Source organism: Lathyrus oleraceus, chromosome 2, assembly GCF_024323335.1.
Source record: "Lathyrus oleraceus cultivar Zhongwan6 chromosome 2, CAAS_Psat_ZW6_1.0, whole genome shotgun sequence".
Taxonomy (NCBI): Eukaryota; Viridiplantae; Streptophyta; class Magnoliopsida; order Fabales; family Fabaceae; genus Lathyrus; species Lathyrus oleraceus.
In genome coordinates this window covers 157313035-157337827 of record NC_066580.1, presented here as the reverse complement: position 1 = coordinate 157337827, position 24793 = coordinate 157313035, and the positions used below count along the sequence as shown (strand labels likewise).

The 24793-nt window shown below is 31.7% G+C and overlaps 2 protein-coding genes across 3 annotated transcripts in view; one reads left to right on the top strand and one right to left on the bottom strand.

The window, feature by feature from the left end:
• Positions 1 to 376: 376 nt before the first annotated feature.
• LOC127122394 (uncharacterized) lies at positions 377 to 1513 on the bottom strand. Its single transcript, XM_051052733.1, has 2 exons — positions 1202 to 1513; positions 377 to 931 (listed from the first exon to the last, which is right to left on the bottom strand). The coding sequence occupies exons 1-2, from the start codon at positions 1511 to 1513 to the stop codon at positions 377 to 379; spliced, it is 867 nt and encodes a 288-aa protein (XP_050908690.1).
• A 6945-nt stretch (positions 1514 to 8458) lies between these two features.
• Positions 8459 to 24793, top strand: part of LOC127118648 (MADS-box transcription factor 23) — a 31390-nt gene continuing 15055 nt past the window's right edge. Inside the window, exons 1-3 of one of the 2 annotated variants that reach the window (XM_051048881.1) lie at positions 8459 to 8676; positions 8967 to 9182; positions 24017 to 24095. In XM_051048881.1, coding sequence (XP_050904838.1) covers positions 9001 to 9182; positions 24017 to 24095 — 261 coding nt within the window. In that variant the 5' untranslated portion in view covers positions 8459 to 8676; positions 8967 to 9000. The remainder of the gene's footprint in view (positions 8677 to 8966; positions 9183 to 24016; positions 24096 to 24793) is intronic. The other variant, XM_051048882.1, reaches the window with a different exon arrangement.

Genomic DNA, 24793 nt, shown 5'->3' with positions numbered 1-24793 from the left:
GGCTTCCTTCTGCAAAGAGTATGTACCTTTTGTCGATCAATTGTTGCACTTTAGCCTTGAAAGCATTGCAGTCTTCAGTTGAATGCCCTATTGTTCCGACATGATATCCACATTGCACATCATGATCATATCCAGGTGGGTATGGTTCTGACAATGGCCTGAGAGACTTGGGCTCCACTAGCGAGCTTTGAATCAGACATGGCAAAAGTTGACTGTATGTCATAGGAATTGGATTGAGAGGAGCATTCCTTCTTTCCAGATTGTTTTGAGGCCTATGTTGGTTCAGATGCTGATTATGATATCCTTGACCACAAGATCTTTGATTTGTATGAGGAATAGTCCATGGTTGCTTGAATGGTGCTCTAGGCCTTGTCGGTTACCTATAAGGATAACGTGGTGTTGGAAATGGTGATTGCTGAGAAGGTGAAGAACTATAAGGTATGTCTGGTGCATCGTGAGAATACCCAACATCTGCCATAACTGCATTTGTTTCATTATCTTCTTCCTTTTGGGAATCGCTGAGGGATTCTGTCTTGCTAGCTTGGTTGCTCGAGGCACCTTGGATTCTTCCACTTTTTAGGGCACTCTCGATGCGTTCTCCAATTGTCACTAAGTTAGCGAAGTCTGATGATGGGTTGCTGATCATCCTTTCGAAGTATGGACTTTGCAGGGTGTCCCTGAATAATTCCATCAATTCTTTGTCTAAGAGTGGTGGCTCAACGCAAGCCGCTAACTCTCTCCATCTTTGGGCATACCCTCTGAAGGATTCATTGTCTTCCTGAGATAAGGCTCTTAGCTGCATGCGGTCGGGAGCTATGTCCATATCATATTTGTATTGCTTCAAGAATGCGTTAGCTAGTTCCAACCATGATTGAACATGATTCCTTTCTAACTTCATGTACCAACTTAATGTTGCCTCAATCAAACTGTCCTGGAAACAGTGAATCATCAACTTATCATCGTAGGCATGAGAGGTCATTTTTCGACAAAACATCACCAAATGGTGCTTTGGACAACCATCCCCTCTGTACTTCTCAAATTCCGGTGCTTTGAATTTTGCGGGCATAACCAGGCCAGGTACCAAACACATGCCTAAGGCATTCAGTTCAATTGTATCTTGCCTTTCTATGGCCTTGAGTCTTTTCTCTAGCACGCAACATCTTTTAGCAATCTCATCATCTTGTGGTTGTTCAACATTAACCACTAGGCTTGTTCCATGGGAATCTGGCATGGAGAATGCAAAACTGTGATACTCAACAGCATCATGACGTGAGGGATCTTGAACAACATGACATTCTTGTACAGTAGAGTTATCAATTGGGGTTTGCACAAGCTGAGGTTGGGTAAGACTATTTACTGTAGCTAGCATAACGTTCTCAACAATTGCAGTCTGCTGAATATTGTCTTCCTTCTTTGCTAAAACTATCATAGCCTCCACAAGTTGGTCTACCTGGTTTTTCATCGAGTCAATATCTCCTCTTAATGCAATATGATTTTGCTTTAATGGATCCATGGTTTTTCAAGAGCTACTTTTAGTTTGATATAAGTATCGGGAAATCAACTACAGGTTATGGACGAAAGATGGATGAGTTTTTTTGTATATATTTTTTGGTGAAAAATGATATGAAATGTATGATGACTGCAGATGTAATGATATGTGTATGAATGTAATGACAGGTTCAGGATCATAGGTTCAAGGCGTTCTCAGATGTATCAGAATAATGGGTAAATAACGGGTACCTCTGATTCATGGAACCCCATGGGTAGGCTATACAGTTGGTAGGTTCCCAGAGTCATGGATATTTCTTGAGGACGTCACTGCCGTGACGAAGACTCGTCGGACAATAATATCCTTAAGAAGATCTCGTCTAGGTGAGGTCTTTGTATTATCCCAACAAGGAAAACTCCATGAGGATTCTACTATACGACTCTCGAGTCCAGGGTTCTAACAAGGTTCTCAGAGTCATAGATCGAGGTTGGAAATATTACTGTAAGATAGTAATACGTCCAAGGGATCTCATCTGATTGGGGCTTTCGTATTAACCCAACAAGTCTGAAACTTCATAGGTTAATACTACATAACTGCCGGATAGAGTGGGTTAAAAGGTCCCTAGAGTCATTGATCCAACTTGAGAATACTATTGTCGTGACGAAAACTCGTCGGGCAACAATATCTCAAGAGAATCTCCTCTAGGCGGGGTCTTCGTTTCTTCCCAACAAGGAAGACTCCTTGTGGGCGTCCACTACACGACCACCAACTTAATCTTATGGTTTTTCTCAGACTCGGGTAGAGAGCCTATCTCACAAAGCACCACTAACAGAGAGCCCCAAATAAGACATAGTCAATAAATCACAACACAATAATTATGACAAAATAATAATAACAGAATAAGAATGACAATCAAACAAACAAGATTAACACACAATACAGAAACTGAACTAAATTAGGCTTCACTCTCTTTTGCTTGGAGCTAGTCCCCAGCAGAGTCGCCATCTGTCGCATCTCGAAAAATACGATTCCTTGCGATGGTCGCGGAAAAAATTATGTTCTAACAGAGTTGTCACCGAACTTTATTTATCCCAATAAAGGGATAGGAAAATATCGATAAAACCTTTAGGAAATGGAATAATGGTCATCGCAACCATATTCGGGTTCGGGAGTGGATTACGTAAGGGGAAGGTATTAGCACCCCTTGCGTCCGTTTTTCTCAACGGGAACCTTTTAGTTCTAATGTGCGCTTCGTGTGTTAATTTATATTTGTTTGTTATCTTTGGGTTATAAGATATTGAAAAATAGAAATGGATGAGAACCTCAGAAAGGAGAAAGGGGAGGTTTTTTATTAGTGTGCTCACGAAGATACAACAATCTCCTGCCTACGTATCCTTATGGTGCAATAAGGAAGTCAGAGCATTCGTAGTTCGGGGAACTACGGTTGATTGGTGTCTTTTAATGAACAACTGTTTAGATCGTGTTCTAAAGGCTAAACATTGGCTTGTCTACTCTCGGCGGAGGCTTAAGCACTAGTTTGTTATGCGCCTTAGAAAGGATTAAACAATGTTCTTTTTGAAAAGAGTTTTGGTCACACGGGGGTGACAAGTTGGATTACTGTGTTAGATGTTTTTGATTGGTTGAGATGTTTTTGGTTGGATGACGATTACTCGGATAGTTAAGTAAGACAACTCATATCCTAACAGTCGGGAAAGGGAATAGAAGACTCTAGACCACTTTCTTTTTCATCCTTAATTATGGAAAGGATTTGATAATAATTAAGGTGTTTTGAATGGATGACGAATACTCGGATAGTTGAGTAAGACAACTCGTATCCTAACAGTCGGGAAAGGGAATAGAAGACTCTAGACCACTTTCTTTTTCATCCTTAATTATAGAAAGGATTTGATAATAATTAAAGTGTTTTGAACGGATGATGAATACTCGAATAATCGAGTAAGACAACTCGTATCCTAATAATCGGGAATAGGAATAGAAGACTCTAGACCGCTTTCTGTTTCATCTGAATATTTATGAAAATAAGGTTGTATATGGTTGACGTATTTTAGAATAAACGACAAGTACTCGAATGGCTGAGTAAGACAACTCATATCCAAGCATTTGAGAAGAGGAATTGAAAACTCAAGACCATCTCCCTTTTCGTACAGTTTGTTATGAAAATGATTTGATTAAGTTGTATGTTTGTAAAAAATGACAATTGTTCAACTGACCGAGTAAGAGAACTCGTATTCAAACAATTGAGGAGTGAAATTGAAAACTCAAAGTCAACTCCCTTTTCATTTAGCTTATTGTGAAAATATTTCGATTTAATCGGAGTTTGGAAGTTGGTATAGGAACGACAATTATTTGACTAACCAAGTAAGAGAACTTGTATTCAAATAGTCGAGGAGAAAAAATTGAAGACTCAAAGTTATCTCCCTTTTGGTTTCTTGTTATAAAAGGATTTGATTTGTTTGTACTTAAATGAATTAGAAATGACGACCATTTGACTAGCCGAGTAAGAAAACTCGTATCCAAATAATCGAGGAGAGGAGTTGAAAACTCAAAAATCTTCCCGCTTTTCATTTTCAAATGAAGTGTTGTTTAGATGTGATTAAGTATTCTAATTTAACTTTCGATGTCGGATCGAGGTTTTAAAAATTGCATTCTTGTGAATGAATTGAATTTATTTAGTGAATAGTTCATCTAATCGATTGATTAAAATCGAATAGGTCTCATTATAAGAAGGCCCAAGAGTAAGCCATGTGAGGTTGATGGCGATGCTTTAAGCGATCGACTTACAAAGGTGTTTGAAAATGGACTTGATATTAAATAGAGAAATATGTGATCTTAACGGTTTAAAGTGATTTGGAATTGATGATGCAATTGAATGAAATCGTGATTGACATGATAGTGATTTTTTGTAAATGAGTGTGAGATTGTCGTGGAATGAGAGTTGAGATGATGGTGAAGCAAATTAATGACTTTCTAATAAACAGAATTAATTAATTATAATTTGATCAAATCAACTATTTTAATATAATAAAAAAATAATAATCACAGAGAATCATTTGATTTAAACCAATATATTCAAGATAATTAAAATTAATTATTAAAATTAATTAATTTAAACAAATCTCGATTAATTAATTAACTTATTAAAAAAAAGATAGAAATAAGTGAACCGCAATGTGCTCAAACCGGTTAGAGCGAAATGACAATATGATTTGTGTCATACGCGAGATCGTAACGCGGCGAAATATCATATTGATGTATTGTATCTTTGGTGGCATAACGGTATCAAATTGCCGAATCCACGGATAAAAAAAACGATTTAACACAATGATATTAAAAAATGACAACCATAATATTGTTACAATATTTATCCATCTATTACAACATACAAGGGTGCAACTAGAAGACAACAGGTGTAAAAATCAAATTTAAATTGGGCATAATCCTAAAAAACACATTAGCCTTATTTCCTTTATCATTACATAAATAAATAGATAAATAAAGTAGATTAAAAGGTAAAGCACCAGTATCATAAGAATAACCGACACTCCTCACTCGAAAGAGAGATAACATGGATTTTGAAATATGAGAATCTCCAATGATGACTAAACATGTGGCATATAATTTTTTAAAAGAAACAAGATCAATATATATTAAAAAATATGGACAATGCTTTCCAAAGTAAAAAAAATATACGGCACAAAATATTCACTTCATCTTTCTCTTTTGTCAACTTTTCTCAGAACATACAAACCAAAGAAGTTTTCCTCCTCTTCATCTCTTTTATCACAGTATCAATCCTCGCATAAGTTTCATCCAACATCAAAAATCAAAAAAACGAAACCAACCTGAAAACGGCGGATTTGACAAGATTGGTACGGCAACGAACAAAAGCTTGGCGACCACAGTGGGAGGATGCGTTGCGTAAAGGATGATTGAAGGTTGCAGATCCGGTGAGGTGTGTCCGTTGATTGTTGGCGACGGAACTGAGAGGTTGAGCAGCGAGGATGTGTGGTTGTTTTCACCGATTTTGTGAGGGTGAAGGAGGAAGAACGGTGTTTGCCGGCGGAGTTCACAGCGGAAGATGGCGGGGGTTGTTGGTTCGTGGCCGGAGGTGGTTGTTGTGTGCGGTGACCTCGTTGCCGGAAAAAAAATGAGCGCCGGAATTTGGATTGGATTTGGTTGTGGGTTTATGGAGTTTCGCCGGAGCTTGTTAGGAGGTGGAAAGCGGTGGTGAATGGAGGTGATTCTGACGGAAGAGAGAGTTTCTTTCTCTTTTTTTATTTTTGTCTTTTTTCGTTTTTTCTTACTGATAGTGAGTGAGTGGTAGTGGGTTAGAGAGGTAGTGTCTTTTTATTTTTTGGTTTTGTAGTTAATGTCAAGGGGAGTTTTGAGAGATGAGTGAGGTGAAGTAGTGATGTGGAGAGAGTGTGGGAGAAAAGAGAGGGATAACGTGTGTCCAGTGAGAGTGATGGTAATTCAATTTATTTCTCTCCTTTTTGTAACGTTGAGTGTGCAGAGAAAAAATAGAGCTAGCTGACATCTAATCTTTCCAATTTTATTACCGATGGAGTTTGTGGAGAGAGAGAGAGAGTTTTTTTAATTTTATTTATTTTCATATTTTTTTAAATAATAATATTAATTAAATCCTAATTTTGATTGGATAAACTAGGATAAGTGTGGATTGCTTAACATAGACCTTTGATTAATTTGAACCGGTGGCTTGGATTGAATCAAAGAAACACACCAAGAAATACACACTATTTAAATAAATCAAAATACATATAATGCCATTTTTTTTAGATGATTTAATCGATTTAAAACAATTTAAATCAATTGAATCAAATAAAATTCATAACTTTTTACATAATCATGATAAAATTAAAATAATAACATGGAAAATTTTATTTATTCAACCTGACTATTTTGACGAAAGAACAAAATTAAAATGACTAAAAATGAATAAAAATCGGGCAAAATTTTGCTCAAAAAATTAAATCGGATGCATGAAAATGATCAATGCAAAATATACTTATTGAAAAAATACAGCGTTTCTTCAAATTCTGAAATAAGTTTGCACCGGTTAAAAGGCTCAGGCGTGTCAAAACGCAACTGAAACAGCTGCTAGAAAATACAACGAGCACACCAGGTTAAACTACATGAACCGTAGATTAATAATACTGACGTCTGCAATTTTAATTTCGAAACTTTTTATCCGCTGATTTTGTTCGTACTTGAGGAAATGATTCAACCGATTTGTCTGTATTTTCAATAAATTTATTCTGACTGATATTTTAGTTATTATTCACGATGGGATGCATGTCATGCTGTGCATATGATGCAAATTAAAAATGAAATCGATTTTACCAAAATTTAAATATGCCCAGACAAAATTGGGGTATGACAATGATAGGTCACATGCAAAACTTAAACTTTGAATTTTTTAACGAGACAAACTTAGGCTTGTTAAAGCCTATCTCGGCTCAACCTCTTCTCATCCTTAATTCCGAGGGAGAAAACTAATGTCAATGTCATTTTTTAGAGAGAGGAATTTTACCTCTAACATATACCCCTCACAAATTCACATTATTTTTATTTGGTGTTAGTCATTGAAAATGATTTTTTTTCCTTTTTTATTTGTTTTAGTCTCTGCAACATTACTGACATAAAAATTAAAACAAATATTTTATATATTAAAATGATCAATTTTAATAAAAACTAATTTAACTAAGACAAAAGAAAAGATAAAAATTATTAGGGTTGGTTGAAAATATATATGTTGATGAAGTCTCACATCGCTTAGTTTTGTGAATGAAGAGAGAGTTCAAGGCTATATAGAGGATACAAGTTGTTTGAAGTCTCACATCGCTTAGTTTTGTGAAGGAAAAGAGAGTCAAAAACTATATATATGATTCAAGTTCTTTATTTCAAGATATACCACTCAAAAACACTTTAAATTTGTATTTGACTTCTTTGTTCTCTTATACACTTATATTAAAGTGTTGTGAGATGTAATTAAATATTTGTTTGGGAGGGTGTGAGTGTACTTGAGGTCTGAATTAATTGAGGGTATATTATATATTGTAATAATTTTCACATAATGTTATTCTCTGATTGTCTATTGACAATGACCGTGATTTTTTTTCTCCGATTTTGAAGTTTCACGATATGTTCTTGTATTGTGATTGTGTTCATTTTATTTTTGTTTTTTCTCAATAAAACTAAAATAGAATATTTGCAAGGATGAAAATCAAACCAAAATATAATTAAAATAAAAATTAAAAAAATAGTATATTTACATTACATTTAAAAAAAAGGCTTTGTTCATTATCATGTATAAATATTTAATAGTGTCAATTAATATAAACATTTTTAAAAAATTGTCTCAAACTAATATAATATTATTGATTTAAGGGTTTAATTATTAAGTACGGGTAAAAAAAATTATATTTTTGATACATCACAATTATTTTTATGTGTTATTTTATTGATGATTAAAACATAACTCAAACATATTTAAATTTCTAAAAGTTATTTTAATTAATTGTGTCAAATATATTGTCAATGTATTTTAAATATATTTTTAATTTAATATAATTTAATGATATTTTTTATCATTATTATTAATAATATTTTAATAAAAAAATTATTAAATAGTAAAAGATAAAAAAATTTAAAATAGAGATAGAAGGGAATATCGGTATAAAAGTTAAAACTAAAAAAATGAAATTAATATGTCAACAACATTTTTTTTACCCAAATTATGTCAACAACATGAAAATATAAGAAGGGGCAAATCAGACAATATACTTGGCGCGAGTGCACGTTCGAGGCGCAGTCTCCCCCTTATTTTTAAAAGAAGCGCCATTTGTTTTCCGAAAAAAGAAAAAAATCTACTAATCTACGGCATGCATATTCGTATTACCACGCGTCAACAATGCAACGGTGATCGACACGAACGTCAAGAAACGAATAAAAGGGCCCAATCGATTCCGAAATGTCATTCTGTGATTGGTCCACGTGGCAACCCTGAAAATACCACTCCTGGTTTTCCACTCTGGGTTTCAATCCACCAACCAAAACGACTCTCATCACTTTCCTTATATAGCTATTCTCACTGATGGCAATTCAATCGCTTTGTCTGTTATAACAAACCAACGCGTTCCGCACCAGTAAGCGCTCTCTCTCTCTCTCTCCTCTCAACTTTTTTTCTCTCCTTTTTTCTAGATTTTCTTTCTTTCTTTCTCGGAAACTTGATCCGATTTTCCTCCATTCTCGGCTTCTTTCTTTTGTGTATTGAACTGTAACAACGAAACTGCGATATTATCTATACTCTCGCAGGATCTACGTTTTGCTATTTTCGTTCTTTAGATTTTATTCTCATGTTCATACTTTTGATTTTTCACGTTTTTTTATATTATTTTGATGAATTGAAGCTCTGATTTGTTTGATCTGTTTGCAGATTGTGCTTTTCTCGTTTGTTAGGGTTTATTTGAATGGGGAGAGGAAAGATCGTGATAAGGAGGATTGATAATTCTACGAGTAGACAAGTTACGTTTTCGAAGCGGAGAAATGGTTTGTTGAAGAAGGCGAAGGAGCTTGGAATTTTGTGTGATGCTGAAGTAGGAGTTATAATCTTCTCCAGCACTGCGAAACTCTATGAGTTTGCAAGTTCCAGGTAATTCGTTTTTAGTGTTTATTTTAGTGTTAATTAAGCTTAGATCTTGTTTATTTTTTTTGTTTCTATCGATCTGCACTTTCAAACTTTATGTTGATTTGAGTGTGTTTATGGTGTTAAGGATAAGAAAGTGGTTCAGTTTTCATATCTGTTATTGAAATAGTTATATAAGGAAGAATAAGAATCAGTGATGCTTTCTCTAAGGAAGAATAACTGTTACATAAATAAGATTGAAAGTTAGAAAGAGTAGTATGTGAAATTCGTTTTGGAAAAAAATGGATTGAAAGTAGAATAAGCATGTAATTTATATAGTGTTATAATATAGGTTTAAGTCACCTTGGATTCTTCTCCATATACAAATTGAAATAGGTATATACTTAGTACTACTCAGGCCTTTTTGGTTTGATATAATATTTTGTATGGATCATCTTTATTTTACTGAAAATTGAGTATATAAATATTCATATTTCTGCAAGTGGTGACATAATTAACTTTTTATATATATCAATAACTTTATTAATAAAAATAATGTTAACTAATGATGCTTTGGTCAAATGAGAGGCATATCCATGCTCTTTAGAACTGAGATGTTAATGGAATGTCTTATGTCATTGTTAAAAACTTGTTTTTATTATTTTCTAATAAATGAATGGAACGAAGATAGAAATGTAAGAGATCAGTTTAAAATTCTAATAATAGAACTTGTAGGGATAGATTGACATAAACTCGAACCAGCATTATATTTTATTTTAGGGACAATTAACACTATGTCTTATTTGGAATTACACTTGAAATGTACCCATAAATAAAGAAAATGTTTGAATATTTCAAATTAAAGTTATAAAACTGTTAATTACCATATTTTAAATTGATCAATAATATAGTACAAACACTCTTTGCAATGATATGATTAAGTACGGGAAAAGGATTGGGTGACTTTTAAATATGGTAACTTTGATAACTTTGGTGCAATTGAAAAGCAAAATTATTCACATATATTATTTTTTTCATTTACATATCTTCCAAATAGACTAAGTCACCAAAGTCACAATGTTTGAAAGTCACCCAAACGTTCAATGTCATGCAATCATGTTATCCCACTATGAATGGGTGTGTCTATCCCTTTATAGGCATTTTAGCATAAAAATAAATAGAGATAGGTCGGACTTGATTAGTTCGTCTCAACTCATAAGAATTAGATCTATTCCAAATTTAATTTGAGTTTATCATAAAAAAAAATAGTTTGAATCCGCTTTGATTCAAAGTAAATCGTACACTCTTTAAATAGGAGATTTTAAGTGAGCATTTTTTTTAATGGAAAAACTTCAATAATAAAATTGGATGGTACACAATTTAAATAGGAGATTTTAAGTGAGCATATTTTTTAATGGGAAACTTCAATATTTAAATTGGATAGAATTTTTTAAATACAAGAATATTCTTAAGTGTTAAATATAATTTTTTAAATACAAGAATATTCTTAAGTGTTGAATATAATTATTACTAAATTTTAAACTATAATATGACAATTAAAACTTTTTTTTTTACTTTTGTATATAATAATATTCATAAGAATTATATATAATATTATTAGTTATCATGATTGTATAAGATTTTATCTCTAAATGATATTTATAACACAATATATATGACTCCTATGAAAATCATATTTTATATATATTTTTTTTTTTTTTAGATATTCATGTGGCACTCTACTAGATGCATCCGTTTTAAATAAATTGAGTCAGGGAATCTAATCTTTCTAATTAGATAAATAATGAAGTGAATAAGGATGATAATGGACCGGATTTGAGTAGACTAATATAGTATTCATCCCCATATCTATGATTTGAAAAAAAAATCGTGTTCGAGCCCATATCCGTTTTGGTGCCAAAGTTAGTACCCATACCCGTGCCATATGGATATGTAAGTACCCGTACCCGTGACCCGCATTCCTATTAAAAATAAATAATCAATTATAAAATATCATATAATTTTAAGTTTTTAAAAACATTAAAAAAAATTTAAACAATTTATTGTTGAAATAAATGAACACTTATATTAAATATGTAATGGTTTAACATTGATATACGTTTTATAATTGATAGACATACATTTTTATGTAATAATATAAATAAAAATAAAAATACATAAATATATAGTGTGCGGGTATGAGGCGGGGTGGTTACCAAGGTGCCCATACCCGCACCCGTACCCGCTTATTTTTATGGATAATTACCCGAGCCCATGCCCGTATCCATTTTTGCGGGTTTTTACCCTATCCATTGTGGGTAAATCTGCGGGTGTCCATTGGGGATGAGTCAAATTGTCATCCCTAGAAGTGAATCATAATGTCAAAAAATGATGGAGAGAAATGCATCTCCAATCCACACAAGATAATTACAACCTCATGCTCCAACTCATCTAATTTCTCTAGATCAATGACTTTATACATATAACATTGAAGAATAAGTACAATCTAGTTATTGTTTTCCCTTACATTTTTTGGCAAGATGTCACGAATAGTCATTGGTAGAAGTTGTTGCATCAAGATATGACAATCATGATATTTTAAGCAAATTAAATTGAGATCTTTCATTAATACAAGTTTCTTGATATTTGATGAGTAACTTTGAGAAAAATTGATACTATGCAAACACACGCAAAATCTTTTTTCTTTTCTAGACAAAGTGTGACATGTTGGGGGGCAAATGTGTCTGTTTACCTATTTTTCGTGGGGCTAACACTTGTCATATACTCATTTCCACCATATCTGAACAAACATTCTTACCATCTTTTGTCTTACCTTTAATGTTGAGAAGTATTCCAATCAAACTATCACACATATTTTTCTCCACATACATCATATCAAGACAATATGTTACATCGGGGCTAGAGCAATACGGAAGATCAAAGAACACCAACCTATTTTTTCATATATTTTTTTCGTGTGCTCTTTTTGTTCTTTTCTAAAGACATATATTGTAATAACAACAACAAAAACAACATTAAAACCCTCAATCTTAACAACAACAACAACAACAACAACATACAACCTTCAATCTCAATAACAACAACACTATTAAACTTTTTTGCTTATCTCAACAAAAATAACAACACAAAACCTTCAATCTCAATAACAACAACCATTGCTACGGATAACATATTTCACAACGGTTGTAAAAGAGATATAACCACGGTTGATTGTCTGTGGTAAAGTAGCGTGCAATTATAAGTTGGATACTTACAACCATGATCTACTAGCCGAGGTAATAAGCTAGCAAACGCGTTAAATATCACCACAGTAGTAATAAACAACCATAGTGAAATAATTTAAGGTCCTGGGTTCGATACCTAGCAACGCCATTTTGGGAGATTTTTTAATCTAGATAGTGCGTTTACATATAACTACGGTTGAAAGAACCATCCGTGGTTAAATGATTTGTTTTTTTATAATCATAAATTAAGCAGAAGTAGCAACACAAACTATTTGTGAACTACATCTATAGTTGACAACTAAAATGGCTCAAAACTTATATTACATCAAAATAAAAAATTACATTAAGAATAAAAAATTGTATATTACATCAATACCAAAATGGTACAAAACAACATACAATTTACATATAATATCTACAACGTGAGGAACATGTGTTGTCTCTTAGTGTTTGACTTTAAACACTTATAATTTCAACTAATAATACTTGTTAGTAAATAATATTAGAAATTGTAACATGCAATAAATTATGAATAAATAATAAAAAATATTTACTTGTTAATTTTCCCAAATGTTCTTTATGATCATTACGAATAGCATGCACATCATCTTTATCAACTTCTTCATATGAAGTAAGCACATGTGTTGCGTAGGGAGTCGAAGGAATATCAAAACTTAAATCATTATTTTCATCACTATGATGAGTGCGTTTTCCTTAGAGAAATATTGATCATCTTTTTTCGTAAGGGTCAGTCATATAAAACTTTTTTTTTGCTTGGATAGCCATGATGAATGGTTCAGTCATATAAGTTGCCTTGTCAAGGTCAACCTGTGTGAATAAAACATAATCAATCTCTTAAATATCCTCAATGACCCCCAAATTATGTTGTAGATGCCAATATAGGATTATTATATTTCAAACTAGAGAAATACATGGAGTCGACCTCAATCGTAACCCCACTATTTCATATTGTATTACAATCATCTTTTGACTTTGTATAAAAGGAAAAATTAGTAATGTCGTATGCAGTCCAAGTTACTACATTAAAATTTGAAAAGTATGGTCGATTTAATTGTCTCGGATGCACTATCATCATTAGAAATCCTTTTATTAAACCAACTTATGAAATTCTTGTTATGTTCTTCCAACAACCACTTGTCACTCATTCGAGGAAAATTTTCCTTGATAAGTCTTTTGCGAGTTGATAAGTAAGGTTCAATTTTGTCAACATTATTCAATATATACAAATGTGCTTGAAGAATTATATCCTGAGGCATTAATCTTTGAGTACCTCTCCCTCTATATCTATCTAGATAATGAGATTTTGGAATTCCTATAGAATCTGCTTCCAATAAATAGTTTGAACGCAACAACTTCTTTTGTGATGTACCTTTCAATGATCGAAGCTTACCGTCGATGATGATTCTTCATATATCCTTTAAAGATCTTCATGTATCGCTTTATTGGATACTTCCACCTTCAATAAACTAGACCATAAAATTTGATTTCTCTGACTAGATGAACAATTAAGTGAACTATAATGTCAAAAAATGATGAAGGAAAATACATCTCCAATTGACACAAGATTATTGCAACCTTATCTTTTAACTCATATAGTTTTTTGAAACCAAGAACTTATTACATATAACATTGAAGAATAAACACAATCTGATTATAGTTACTCTTACATTTTTTTCTATGATACCATGGATAGCCACTCGAAGAAGTTGTTGCATCAAGACATGACAATCATGAGATTTTAAGAAAATTAACTTGAGATCTTTCATTGATACAAGTTTCTTGATGTTTTATGAGTAACCTTGCAGAACTTTGATACCATGCAAACATTCGCATAAACTTTTTTTTTCCTTTTTAGATATAGTGTGACAAGTCGGAGGTAACTAAGTTCCTTTTCCCTTTTTCTTCTAAAGCCAACTATTGTCGTATACCCATCTCTATCATATCTAGACGAGAATTGTTACTATCTTTAGTCTTTCCTGAAATGTTAAGTGTTCCAATCAAACTATCACATATTTTTCTCCACATGGATCACATCAAGACAATGTTAACATACCCTTTTTAATATGGAAGATCAAAGAACATCGATTTTTTTCCCAAATATTTTTCTCAAAATGCCCTTTTTTATTATTTCCAAATACAACAATAAGGTGTTCTTGTTGTTGATAAACTTCATCTGCGGTTAAAGGGTTAAAAGAAATTCCAAACTCCTGCTATCCGTTAAAAGCCTTCCGCAATCTACGATAAGGATGATTGGGTTTTAGAAATTCCTGATGCCTAAGGTAAATAGTCTTTTTTCCAAACTGAAGTTAGTGAAAACATGTATTCTATTCACATACATGACACGCTTTATGTTCCTTGACACTGTATCCAGCCAAATTACCGTATGCAAGAAAGTTGTTGATTTTTTCAAAAAAATAACATTACATGCATCAATGTCAATGCCTTCCTCCCTCAAAAGTCTCAAATCTTCAATTAATGGACTTAGATAAACATATATATCGTTTTCAAATTGTTTTGGTCCATAAATCATCATAAATAACAAGATATACTTGCGCTTCATGCACAACCAATGAGATATGTTGTAAATTGTGAGAAGAACAGGTCATGAAGTATGGTTAGTACTCAGATTACCAAAGGGGTTCATTTCATTCGTGGAAAACCCAAGCCTAAGGTTTCTTGGTCCAAGGCGAAAAACCAAAAATAACTAATCAATTTTCTTCCATTGCAAAGAATCAGCTACACGGTGAATGTTTCCAACACAATTTCTTTCATATGCATTTCATCTAATATTTTTTGCATCATTCGCATTAGCAAAATGTCTCTTGAACCTTAGAATTATTAGAAAGTACCATAAAAATTTTGCAGGAGGACGTTTCTTGTTAACATTGCCATAGTCATCACCATTGTTATCATTCACCTTGTAGCGTGAATCACCATATTCCGAACATTGATCCAACTTTTCATACTCTTTCATGTATAATATGAAATTATTATGGCATGCATGTATATTGATATACTATAAACCCATTGGACATAATATCTTCTTATCTGACAAATTATTATCTTCTGATAGTATTTGTTTCAACAATCAAGCAATTTCGTGAAACTGTTATCCGTCCACCCACTTTTCGTCTCAGACTAAACAATTTTAGCACAATTGACAATCGTGTAAAACTTGTGCATCCCTTATATAAATGTGAAACCTTATCACTATATAAAGTATCATAAATATGGGCTTTCCTAAAAGAAGATTCTCCAATATCTATCATCCATATCTTCATCAATTTCATGTCTTTGTGACGTAGCATTTTGATTTTTATCCATTTCATGTCCATTTTGTATAATTTTGACAAATTTCATCACAACATAGATGATGAAATATTTCTTTTTTTGATTTTTTTAATATTTCCGCATACACACAAGGACAATAAAAAATTCAATTATTGTTGGGAAGATTTTGTTCCGATTATTCAAGGAATTCAAGAAATCATTTCTCATACATTGGACCTAATCTACCAGCTTTCATCCAACTACGAACCATAATAAATTCTGACATGTATATCAAAAGCTTGTAGAATCATTTAACAATACAACAACACAATAAGTTATAAAATAATCTTTATCTTCATATCACTCAATCTCAACAATATATAACATTCTCAACAACATAAAAACAATCTCAACATCATTCAATCACAACAACACATATATGAATGACACGCTAATGCTACACACAACATACTAATATGATTATTTGTTGCATATACATATATACAACAACACTCTCACATATATCAACCTTTTTTAACACAACATACTAGAGTTTCATACACACATTACATAGGATTATGGTTTTTTTTATCGATTTTTATTCACAATAATATAACATTTAACAACACCAAAATCCAAAAATCAACATGAATGGTGATAAAGGTGATGAAATCGATAATGTACCTTAAATTAAAGAAGATGTTGTGACCAAGAAATGCCCTTCGTGTGTGCTCGCTTTCGTCTTGTAAGAACGGGAAGTTTGGACATTCCAAGAAATGAATGAGAGGTAAGAAGATAAAGTTTGGAAGTCTGTTTTTCTATCTCTTTCGACTATTTTTTACTAGGGCACTTCTATTCTGAAGAAAATAAACTAAATCTGATATGTTTTAATTTTAAATAAAAATATTTTACCACTGTTGAAAATATCAACCGTAATGAAACATATTAATTTTAGGCGACATATAACCACAGTTGACAAATACAACTGTGGTGAAATTATTTTTAAATTTTATAGAAATATAGAAATTAATGGACACGTCATCTTTTGTATAGAAAAAATGAAAAAATATTGTAGATGAGATTCAAAACATGTGCGCCTTAACATATCACCACGGTTGTTATAACTAACTATAGTGATATCTATGTAAAAAAATGCAGCGCCTAAATAAGAGTTATTATTTCGGTTGATTTATTAACCGAGGTAATAACATGTTATGATAGGTATATTTTATAGTAGTGAACAATATTAAACCTTTCACTTATCTCAACAAAAAAAACATAAAATCTTTAATCTCAATCTCAACAACAACAACAACGTAAAACCTAAAATCTCAATCTCAACATCGACAACAAAAACAATAATAAACCTTTAGGGTTTGGGGTCTCAACAGCAACAACAACAACATTAAACCTAAAATATGTAACAACAACATTACTATTACATGCATGGTGAAGATATTTTACCTATCCGAGATGTGATAAAGAAGTCAAAGAAATGAGTTTCGTTTAAGTTTTGTGTTTCCTTCTTGTGATATCCGTTACAGTTACCTTCTTCGAGTTTCCTTCCTTATTTTCTTGCTTCGTTCGAGTTGAAGAAGATATAATGGAGGTCTTAACCTCGTTTATGAGAGAAATGGTATTTTCAAGTTTGGTTAAGTGAGTAAATGATATTTTGTGTTGGTTTAGTGAAGAAATCTTGATTTGTTCGTAAATGGAAGATGGTGTTTTGAAGAGATGATAAATTCCGCTACTGCTCAATGATATTAGTTAATACAAAACTGAAGAAACTAGTTATAGCTATGTTTTGAAGAAGTCAAAAGTAAACTACTTTTTCCCTCGGTTATACCTCCAAATCAAGGAGAAATCTTATTTATTTTTAATTTAAAATTTAAAAACAAATGCAAGGTATCATTTTATTTAATTAAGTCACTTTTCTCCTTGGTTAAACCTTCTCATCGATGGAAAATATTATTTATTTTAAATTTAAAAATAAAAAAGCAATGCACCAATTTTATTTATTACTTTAAAACTAAAAATAAAGAAGCAAGGTCACTTTCTCCCTCAAACCTTCCAAACGAGCAGAAATCTTATACATTTTTAGTTTAAAATAAAGGAAGAGTCTATTAAGAAAATACCAAAGTGTTTTTGTTGGGAAACAAACTCATAAGTAGTGCCTATTTTTCCCTAGGTTGCATATCCCAATGAGGTGAATGTAATTTATTTTTAATTTAAAAATAAAAAAAAGGATAGTGCCACTTTTATTATATATAAAAATTATTGCGACTTGGAGTCGAGACCTATGATCAGTGTCACTTTTACCCTCAATTGGTAGGTGATGACTTCTCGGCAAGTGTACCAATAATATTGTAGTAATAAATAAGATCGAATCCACATTAACTGCTTTTTAACAAGATAAATTTGTGCAATGTGTAGAAAATAGTAAATAGGAGGGGGATTCGAGTTTGGAATGCGAAAATTAAACAAGCGATCATACAATAATAAGAAAGCGGTCAAGTTGTGTATAAAATCTCTTATTTCTCTATTATTGATGTTTGATGTCTTGTATGAATGATCTTATCACTATAATCTCACGATGAATTTACAAAGTCATTATAAGTGATTCCTCACGAAATAACTCACTAATTATTACTCGGAGCTTCCTATTCTTAGTTCACCAGCGTAAGCAGGATTAGGCAATGCATAGAACGTTAATCTTCTATGTCACTACTCGGGATCTCTTATTCCTATTCAACTAGCGTAAGTTCATCCCCCCCCCCCCCCCCCCTTAAGCCCGCCAAAAAAGGGGAGGGTTGACCCGACAGCCCGTCAACCTAGTTATCAAGTACTCAATATTTATTTTGGTTAGTTTAAGATTAATACTTGAATAATTGTTTTGGAATACTTGTTGATGATTATATTTTATACATTTATTTGTGAATATATGCATTATTGTTTTAAGTAAAATTTGTTAAAAATATACTGTATAAAAACTTGTTTAAAAAATAAGTGAAAAATCCAATTGAAATGTAAAAATAAGCTTATTAATCTATTTAAAAAAATAAAAAAAATAGACAGTGGTAAGCCCGCCAACCGGCCACCTTGGCAGGGCAGACTAGATTTTTAAGTCCAATTTCACTTGGCGGGCTTCTCCGCCCCGCCCCCTTTTTTGACAGGCTTAAGGTAGGGCAGGGCGGACGACCCATTTTGCCACCCCTAGCTAAGGGTCAGTATTCTCTATGTGTCCAAAATCAAATTAAAAAAATATCTAACATAAAAAACATTAAGAACAATAAGAAATTGAATGACATTATAGATCAAAAGGTTTATACAAAGTCAAATCAACATATTATCCAATAATATTGAAATAAGTTCATCATAACACAACCTTACCTAGAGGAGTTTAGCTACTCATAATTTAGATTATATACAACAATTGATAGATTAAAATAGCATATGAATTTTCTTGAAGTAATGACCTCCAATGACTTCAAATTCCCTAAAAATATCTTTTGATGCTCTCCAAATCGTCATTTACTCTCCAATTTTCATAACCCTTGTCAAAGTACAAAAATTCCCCTTAAAAAGAGCTCAAAATGGATCAGATGCGTAAAAAAACCCAAAATGGGACCATCACGCACATGATGACTTGCATCGCGCGATGGTGCATGTGATTTTCTCCGAAGCTGCACTCTTTTTGCTCAAATTTTCACAAGTCTACAATTTTCACACCTAAATATTTTTTCCTCATTCTTTGGTTTTTCTTCTTTATTTTAGCTCATCTTTCACTTGTTTTGATATGATTTTTCAACTAAATTCATGCAATGACGAACTGTCATCACAACCTCAAACTTGAATCATTGCTTGTCCTCAAGTAACTCGCCTGCAATTGCACATTTCAATAGAAAATAAGTCGCACAATAAAAATTGAACATCACCAAATTAAATATTTCTTTTACCTGCCCATCGTTCTAGCTCCCAATTTCTATTCGAGAAATTCAGAAAATGTCCTTAACATTGACGAGTACTCAACATGTCTCTCAGCTCACTCTGACACACTTAATGGATAGGGTTGTCTCTCAATCAACATGCAAAATCAATTATGCTTATCTTGATCATGTTCTAATATAGTTCATTACAGAAAGAACAACACACATACATTAGAGGTATTTTCAGGTTGTAACTTGACTTATGTTTGAGTAGGATATTTTTAGGAAAATAGGTTTAAACCTTTGGAGTTGGGTCCTTAGTTCTCTTTCTATCATCACACCTCTTTGTTCCTTTTTAATGGTACTAGAGATCTTTGGTCCTTAGACTTTCATTCTTTTTCTTTTCTCCATTTTTTGTTGAAGAAATGTCTTTTTCTACTTCTTATTTTCTCATAAATTTTGAAAATTTGGCCAATATTCTCTAATACCACAACCACAACCCCAAACTTAAAACTTTGCTCACTTCTAAGAGCAACCTCAAACTTAATCTTTTTCATACACTTTAGGAACTATACTTTTAGTTATATAGCTAAGAAATTTTTGGCTACGTCACCGAAAGAAAGGCTAAAGCTCAAAGTGGTTAGCAATGGATATACCTATTAGTACATGGTGATTTAAAAAGGCTCAAAGTTATAAACAAAAAACTGCCTCAGTGTGTGTCAGTTAAACCAGATGAACTTAATCGAAAATAGATCAAACCAGATAAAATAATAATGCATGAATACACTCATAAAGAAAGAAAAGTGAATAATGGAATATATTTGACTCAAACCTTACTAGATGAGATATATGTAGGTTGAGTACAAGTCCGTTTATTCTTTTCTCATCCTTTTCCTTCAAGTTGCTAGTTTCTATTTTGATGATAAAGTTTCTTTTGGATCATCTGTTCAATGCTAAAGTGCTAACTTGCAAATATGAAGATAAAAAAACAGTTACAAACTTGTTCATTAAAGAAGAATATATCGTCATGGAAGGGTCATGCTCAAGTAGTTAATTCCTCTTTTGGACGATCTCGAATAAAAATAAAATAAATTCTTATAAATAAAAAAAATTGGTTAAACTGATGGATTGTCTCTCATCCAGCGCTCCTTTTCCGTCATTAGTTTGACCTTTCGATTTTATTTTAGGGCGGCATATATGATAAGAAAAATACATCATCCTTCTTCTTCCTTTTGTTTGGTAGGAATTCCATCACTTTTAGGAATTGGAGATTTTTCTTCCATATTCTCTTCAGCTTGATAGTATTGAACAAGACATAAATCTCATCCAATACTTCATATATTTCTCCTCTTTTATCAGCCTTGTTGCTAGGTGTATGACTATTCTTTTGTTGAAAATTTTGTAGTTGGACGTCTACGTCTAAACGAATTATTGCATTTGGAGATTCATTCAAAACTATATAATCTTCATATTGCATTCTTGTTCTTTTTCCACATATAATTTTCACCTTCGCTTCTTTTATTCTTGCTTTTATTTCTTTATCAAATGATGTGCATTTTTCTTCTTCTTTCTCTTTTTTAATTCCTCCTTCATCGACGTCCTCGCATTCCTGTTTGAATTCTCTTTCAATTTTCTTATCTATGGAACTATCTAAAATTTTCTTATCGAACTCCCCATTATAGCTCAGTTTTAATGCTAATTGACTAGATACTAGACCAAGTTGCATAGCTAAGTTCCCGAAGGATGCTTCCATGTCCCTTTGCAAGGTTTCTTTCTGTCTGTTGATTTTTCGAAAATTGATCTAAGTAATCTTTATGAACTGAGTCAAGGTTTCTTCAACTCCTCCTTCATCGAATACATCACATCCTTATTTGACTTCTTTTTCAAATTCTGCAACTCTAGGACTATCTAATATATTTTCATAGAAATCCCCACTAGATCTTAGTTTTAATGCTAATTGACTGGATATTTGACTAAGTTGCATCTCTAAACTCTCGAAAAATGTTTCCATGTTACGTCGCACGGTTTCTTGTTGCTTGTTGATTTTCTCCAAATGGAGTTGAGTTATCTTTATAAACTGAGTCAAGGTTTCTTCAAGCTGAGATGGCGATTCCTCATTCCATGAATGATCAGTGTAAGGCTTTGGCTCTGAATAATTTATCGCATTTTGTTGAATTAAAATATTTGCTGCAAGTTCCTTTGAATAAGCTTCAAACTTTGTCAAGGTAACATAGATGTCCTCTTGCATGGATGTCTTGACATTGCATAAAAAAAAAAGAACATCTTAGAAGCACGACTGCACTAGATAAAAAAATTACAAAAACAAAACTAAAAAAAAGAAAGAAATAGAAAAGAAAAATTAAGAAGAAATAAAAATAAAATATTTACAAATGAAAATATTTTCAATTGAAAACAAAAATAAATAAATAAACTAAACGATGCACAAGTGTCGCCCTTGTGGAAATTATCAACAGTCTTCGCCAATGACGCCAAAAACTTGATGACTTCTCGGCAAATGTATCCATAATGTCGCAGTAATAAATAAGATCGAATCCACAAGGACTACTTTTTAATAAGACAAATTTGTGCAATAAGTATAATATAGTAAATGGGGGATTTTCAAGTTTGCAATGCGAAAATTAAAAAAGTGATCAGACAATAATAAGAAAATGGTCTGTTTGTGTATAGAATCCTCTACTTCTCTATTGTTGATGTTTGATGCCTTATATGAATGATTTTATCACTATAATTCCACGATAAATTAACAAAGGCGTTATAATCGATTCCTCATGAAATAACTCACTAATCACTACTCGGGACTTCCAATTCTTACTTGCATGACTTCAAATAACATATTATAAAGAATTTCTTCATCGCGTTATAAGTTGAAAGAATTCATGAAAATTTAGAGATTAGATAAGCTGAAGAACATTGAGTTAGAAAAATACTTTATTTATGAAGTTTTCCTCGAAATTGAATCCACTATCCATTCAATTCATGTTATTAGTGAATCAATCTCACCTCATGAGCACATTGACGTCATACTTGAAGGTTATTAATATGCAACTTCTTTTACATGTTGTAAATTTGGTTTGATTTTATTTGAAGAAGTATATAATTTACTTCTAGGTCAATAAGTTCAACTTGAGAGGTTTAAAAAATGGGCATTACCTTCGACCAATCTTATTTCTTCTACTAACTTTATGGTTGGTGGAGGATATGAAGATCAAATGATCTAAAGAGGGGTGAATAGATTTTTTCCCTATAACTATTTTCAATAAAAAAAAAATTCTTTTGCAAAATCAGAATTTTACAAACAAATGTGCATATTACAAACTTTGAGGTCAATTGTTGATATCATAGAAACAAATTGCAAACGGAAGCAAAAGAAAATGGTGGTTTTTTAAAACATACAATTAAATGAATATTATGACCTAATCAAACAAATTTAGACTCTAGCTGATCTCCCATCTAATTGACAGGCCATTGATTATAAGTGGATTTTCAGAATCAAACAAAACCCGGATGATTCTCTCAACGAGAACAAAATCAAATTGATAGCGAATGGTTTCGATCAACAACATAGTTTTGACTTTATTGAAACTTTACATGTAGTAGTGAACCTTTCCATCAACTTAATATGAATAATGCTAATTGGTTCTAAATGTAGTGTTGTAAGAACAAGAGTCATTTATTAATAACAAAATATTTATTTGATGGAGAGGCTTGGTATTTTTGGATTTAGTTGAATTTCTTTGTCCCTTGAGTATTGTGTTGGAAGTTGCATGAACAATTGATATGTAGAGAGGTGTAGATTTAAACTCACGATCCTTTATTTTTTTAGACTTAATGCGTATGATTCTCACCACTAAGCTATTTGGCATGAAGAACTTTTTTTTAAAGTGGTGTTATGAAGAACTTTTTTGTAAAGTGGTGTTATTTATTTATCTTTACATCTCTTACCTTTTATATTTTACAGCTTAGATGCATTTTAAAAATACTCAAAAATTAAAGGATTTTAAATTCAAATATCATCTCTCTTTACGAAAGGGTGTTGGTAAAAACACACACACCTTATTCTCATTTTATAAATAATTTGCTAATAATTTAAAGATTTATGAAAAAGATTATATCAAATCAGTTATGTAGAAATATTAAAATGTGGAGATAAAGACTTAAGACTCTGGCATCCAATTAATTTTTTTAAATGGTGAAATTAAGTCACTAAACTATTTATTTAAAAACAATTTTAAAAAATATGATACATTAAAAAAAAGAGTATTTTATATTGTTTTCAGTTTTTACTGATCGTGTCTACAGATCCTAAATTCACGAACAGTTTTATATTGTTTGAAGTATTTTATATCTTATTATGTGTAATTTTCAATGAATTTTCCAGCATGAGATCAGTAATTGATCGATACAACAAATCAAAAGAAGAACATTATCAACTTGGGAGTCCAGCCTCTGAAATTAAGGTATTTATAAATATGTTATGCCAATATTTTCATATTGTATCTGAATGATAAAATGATTCAGGCACCTTAAGTAAATTGTTAAAGGTTCAACAATATTTGACTCTTGTATATGGGATAATTGGATAACCAACTTAAGATGGAAAAAAAATCATTATCTATCTGATACTTCCTTCTTATAATATGATTAAATGAAGAAAAAAAACTTATACTATATTTTTCTCTTTCATTAAAACATACTAATGGTAATACTCTTTTTACCAATATATATACCACACATTCCCTTATCCTCTTATCAAATATTACATTAGAAAAATTACATTCACTTCTCTTAAAACATAATTAAGCATCCGATTGTTTTGACTTTTTTTTAAAATGATTTTTATAATATTACATATTTTAGTGTAAAATAATTTTAAAAAAAACTTTTTATAAAAGTTTCAAATGAAAATTTGGTTTGAATAGTTATTCTTAAAATATTATTTTAGGTATTTCATTATTTTATGGAAACTTTTTTTAGATATCAAATTTTCAAAAAATCACTTAATTTTGAAGCTATTTCAAATAGCTTTTCATAAAAATCATTTTTAAGATACAATTTTTTGAAGAAATTGTGATTTTGACTATGTTTTGATCTTCAATAATGTATATTTATGTTATAAAATGAACAATTCAATCTTTTAATTTGTAAAAAATAATTT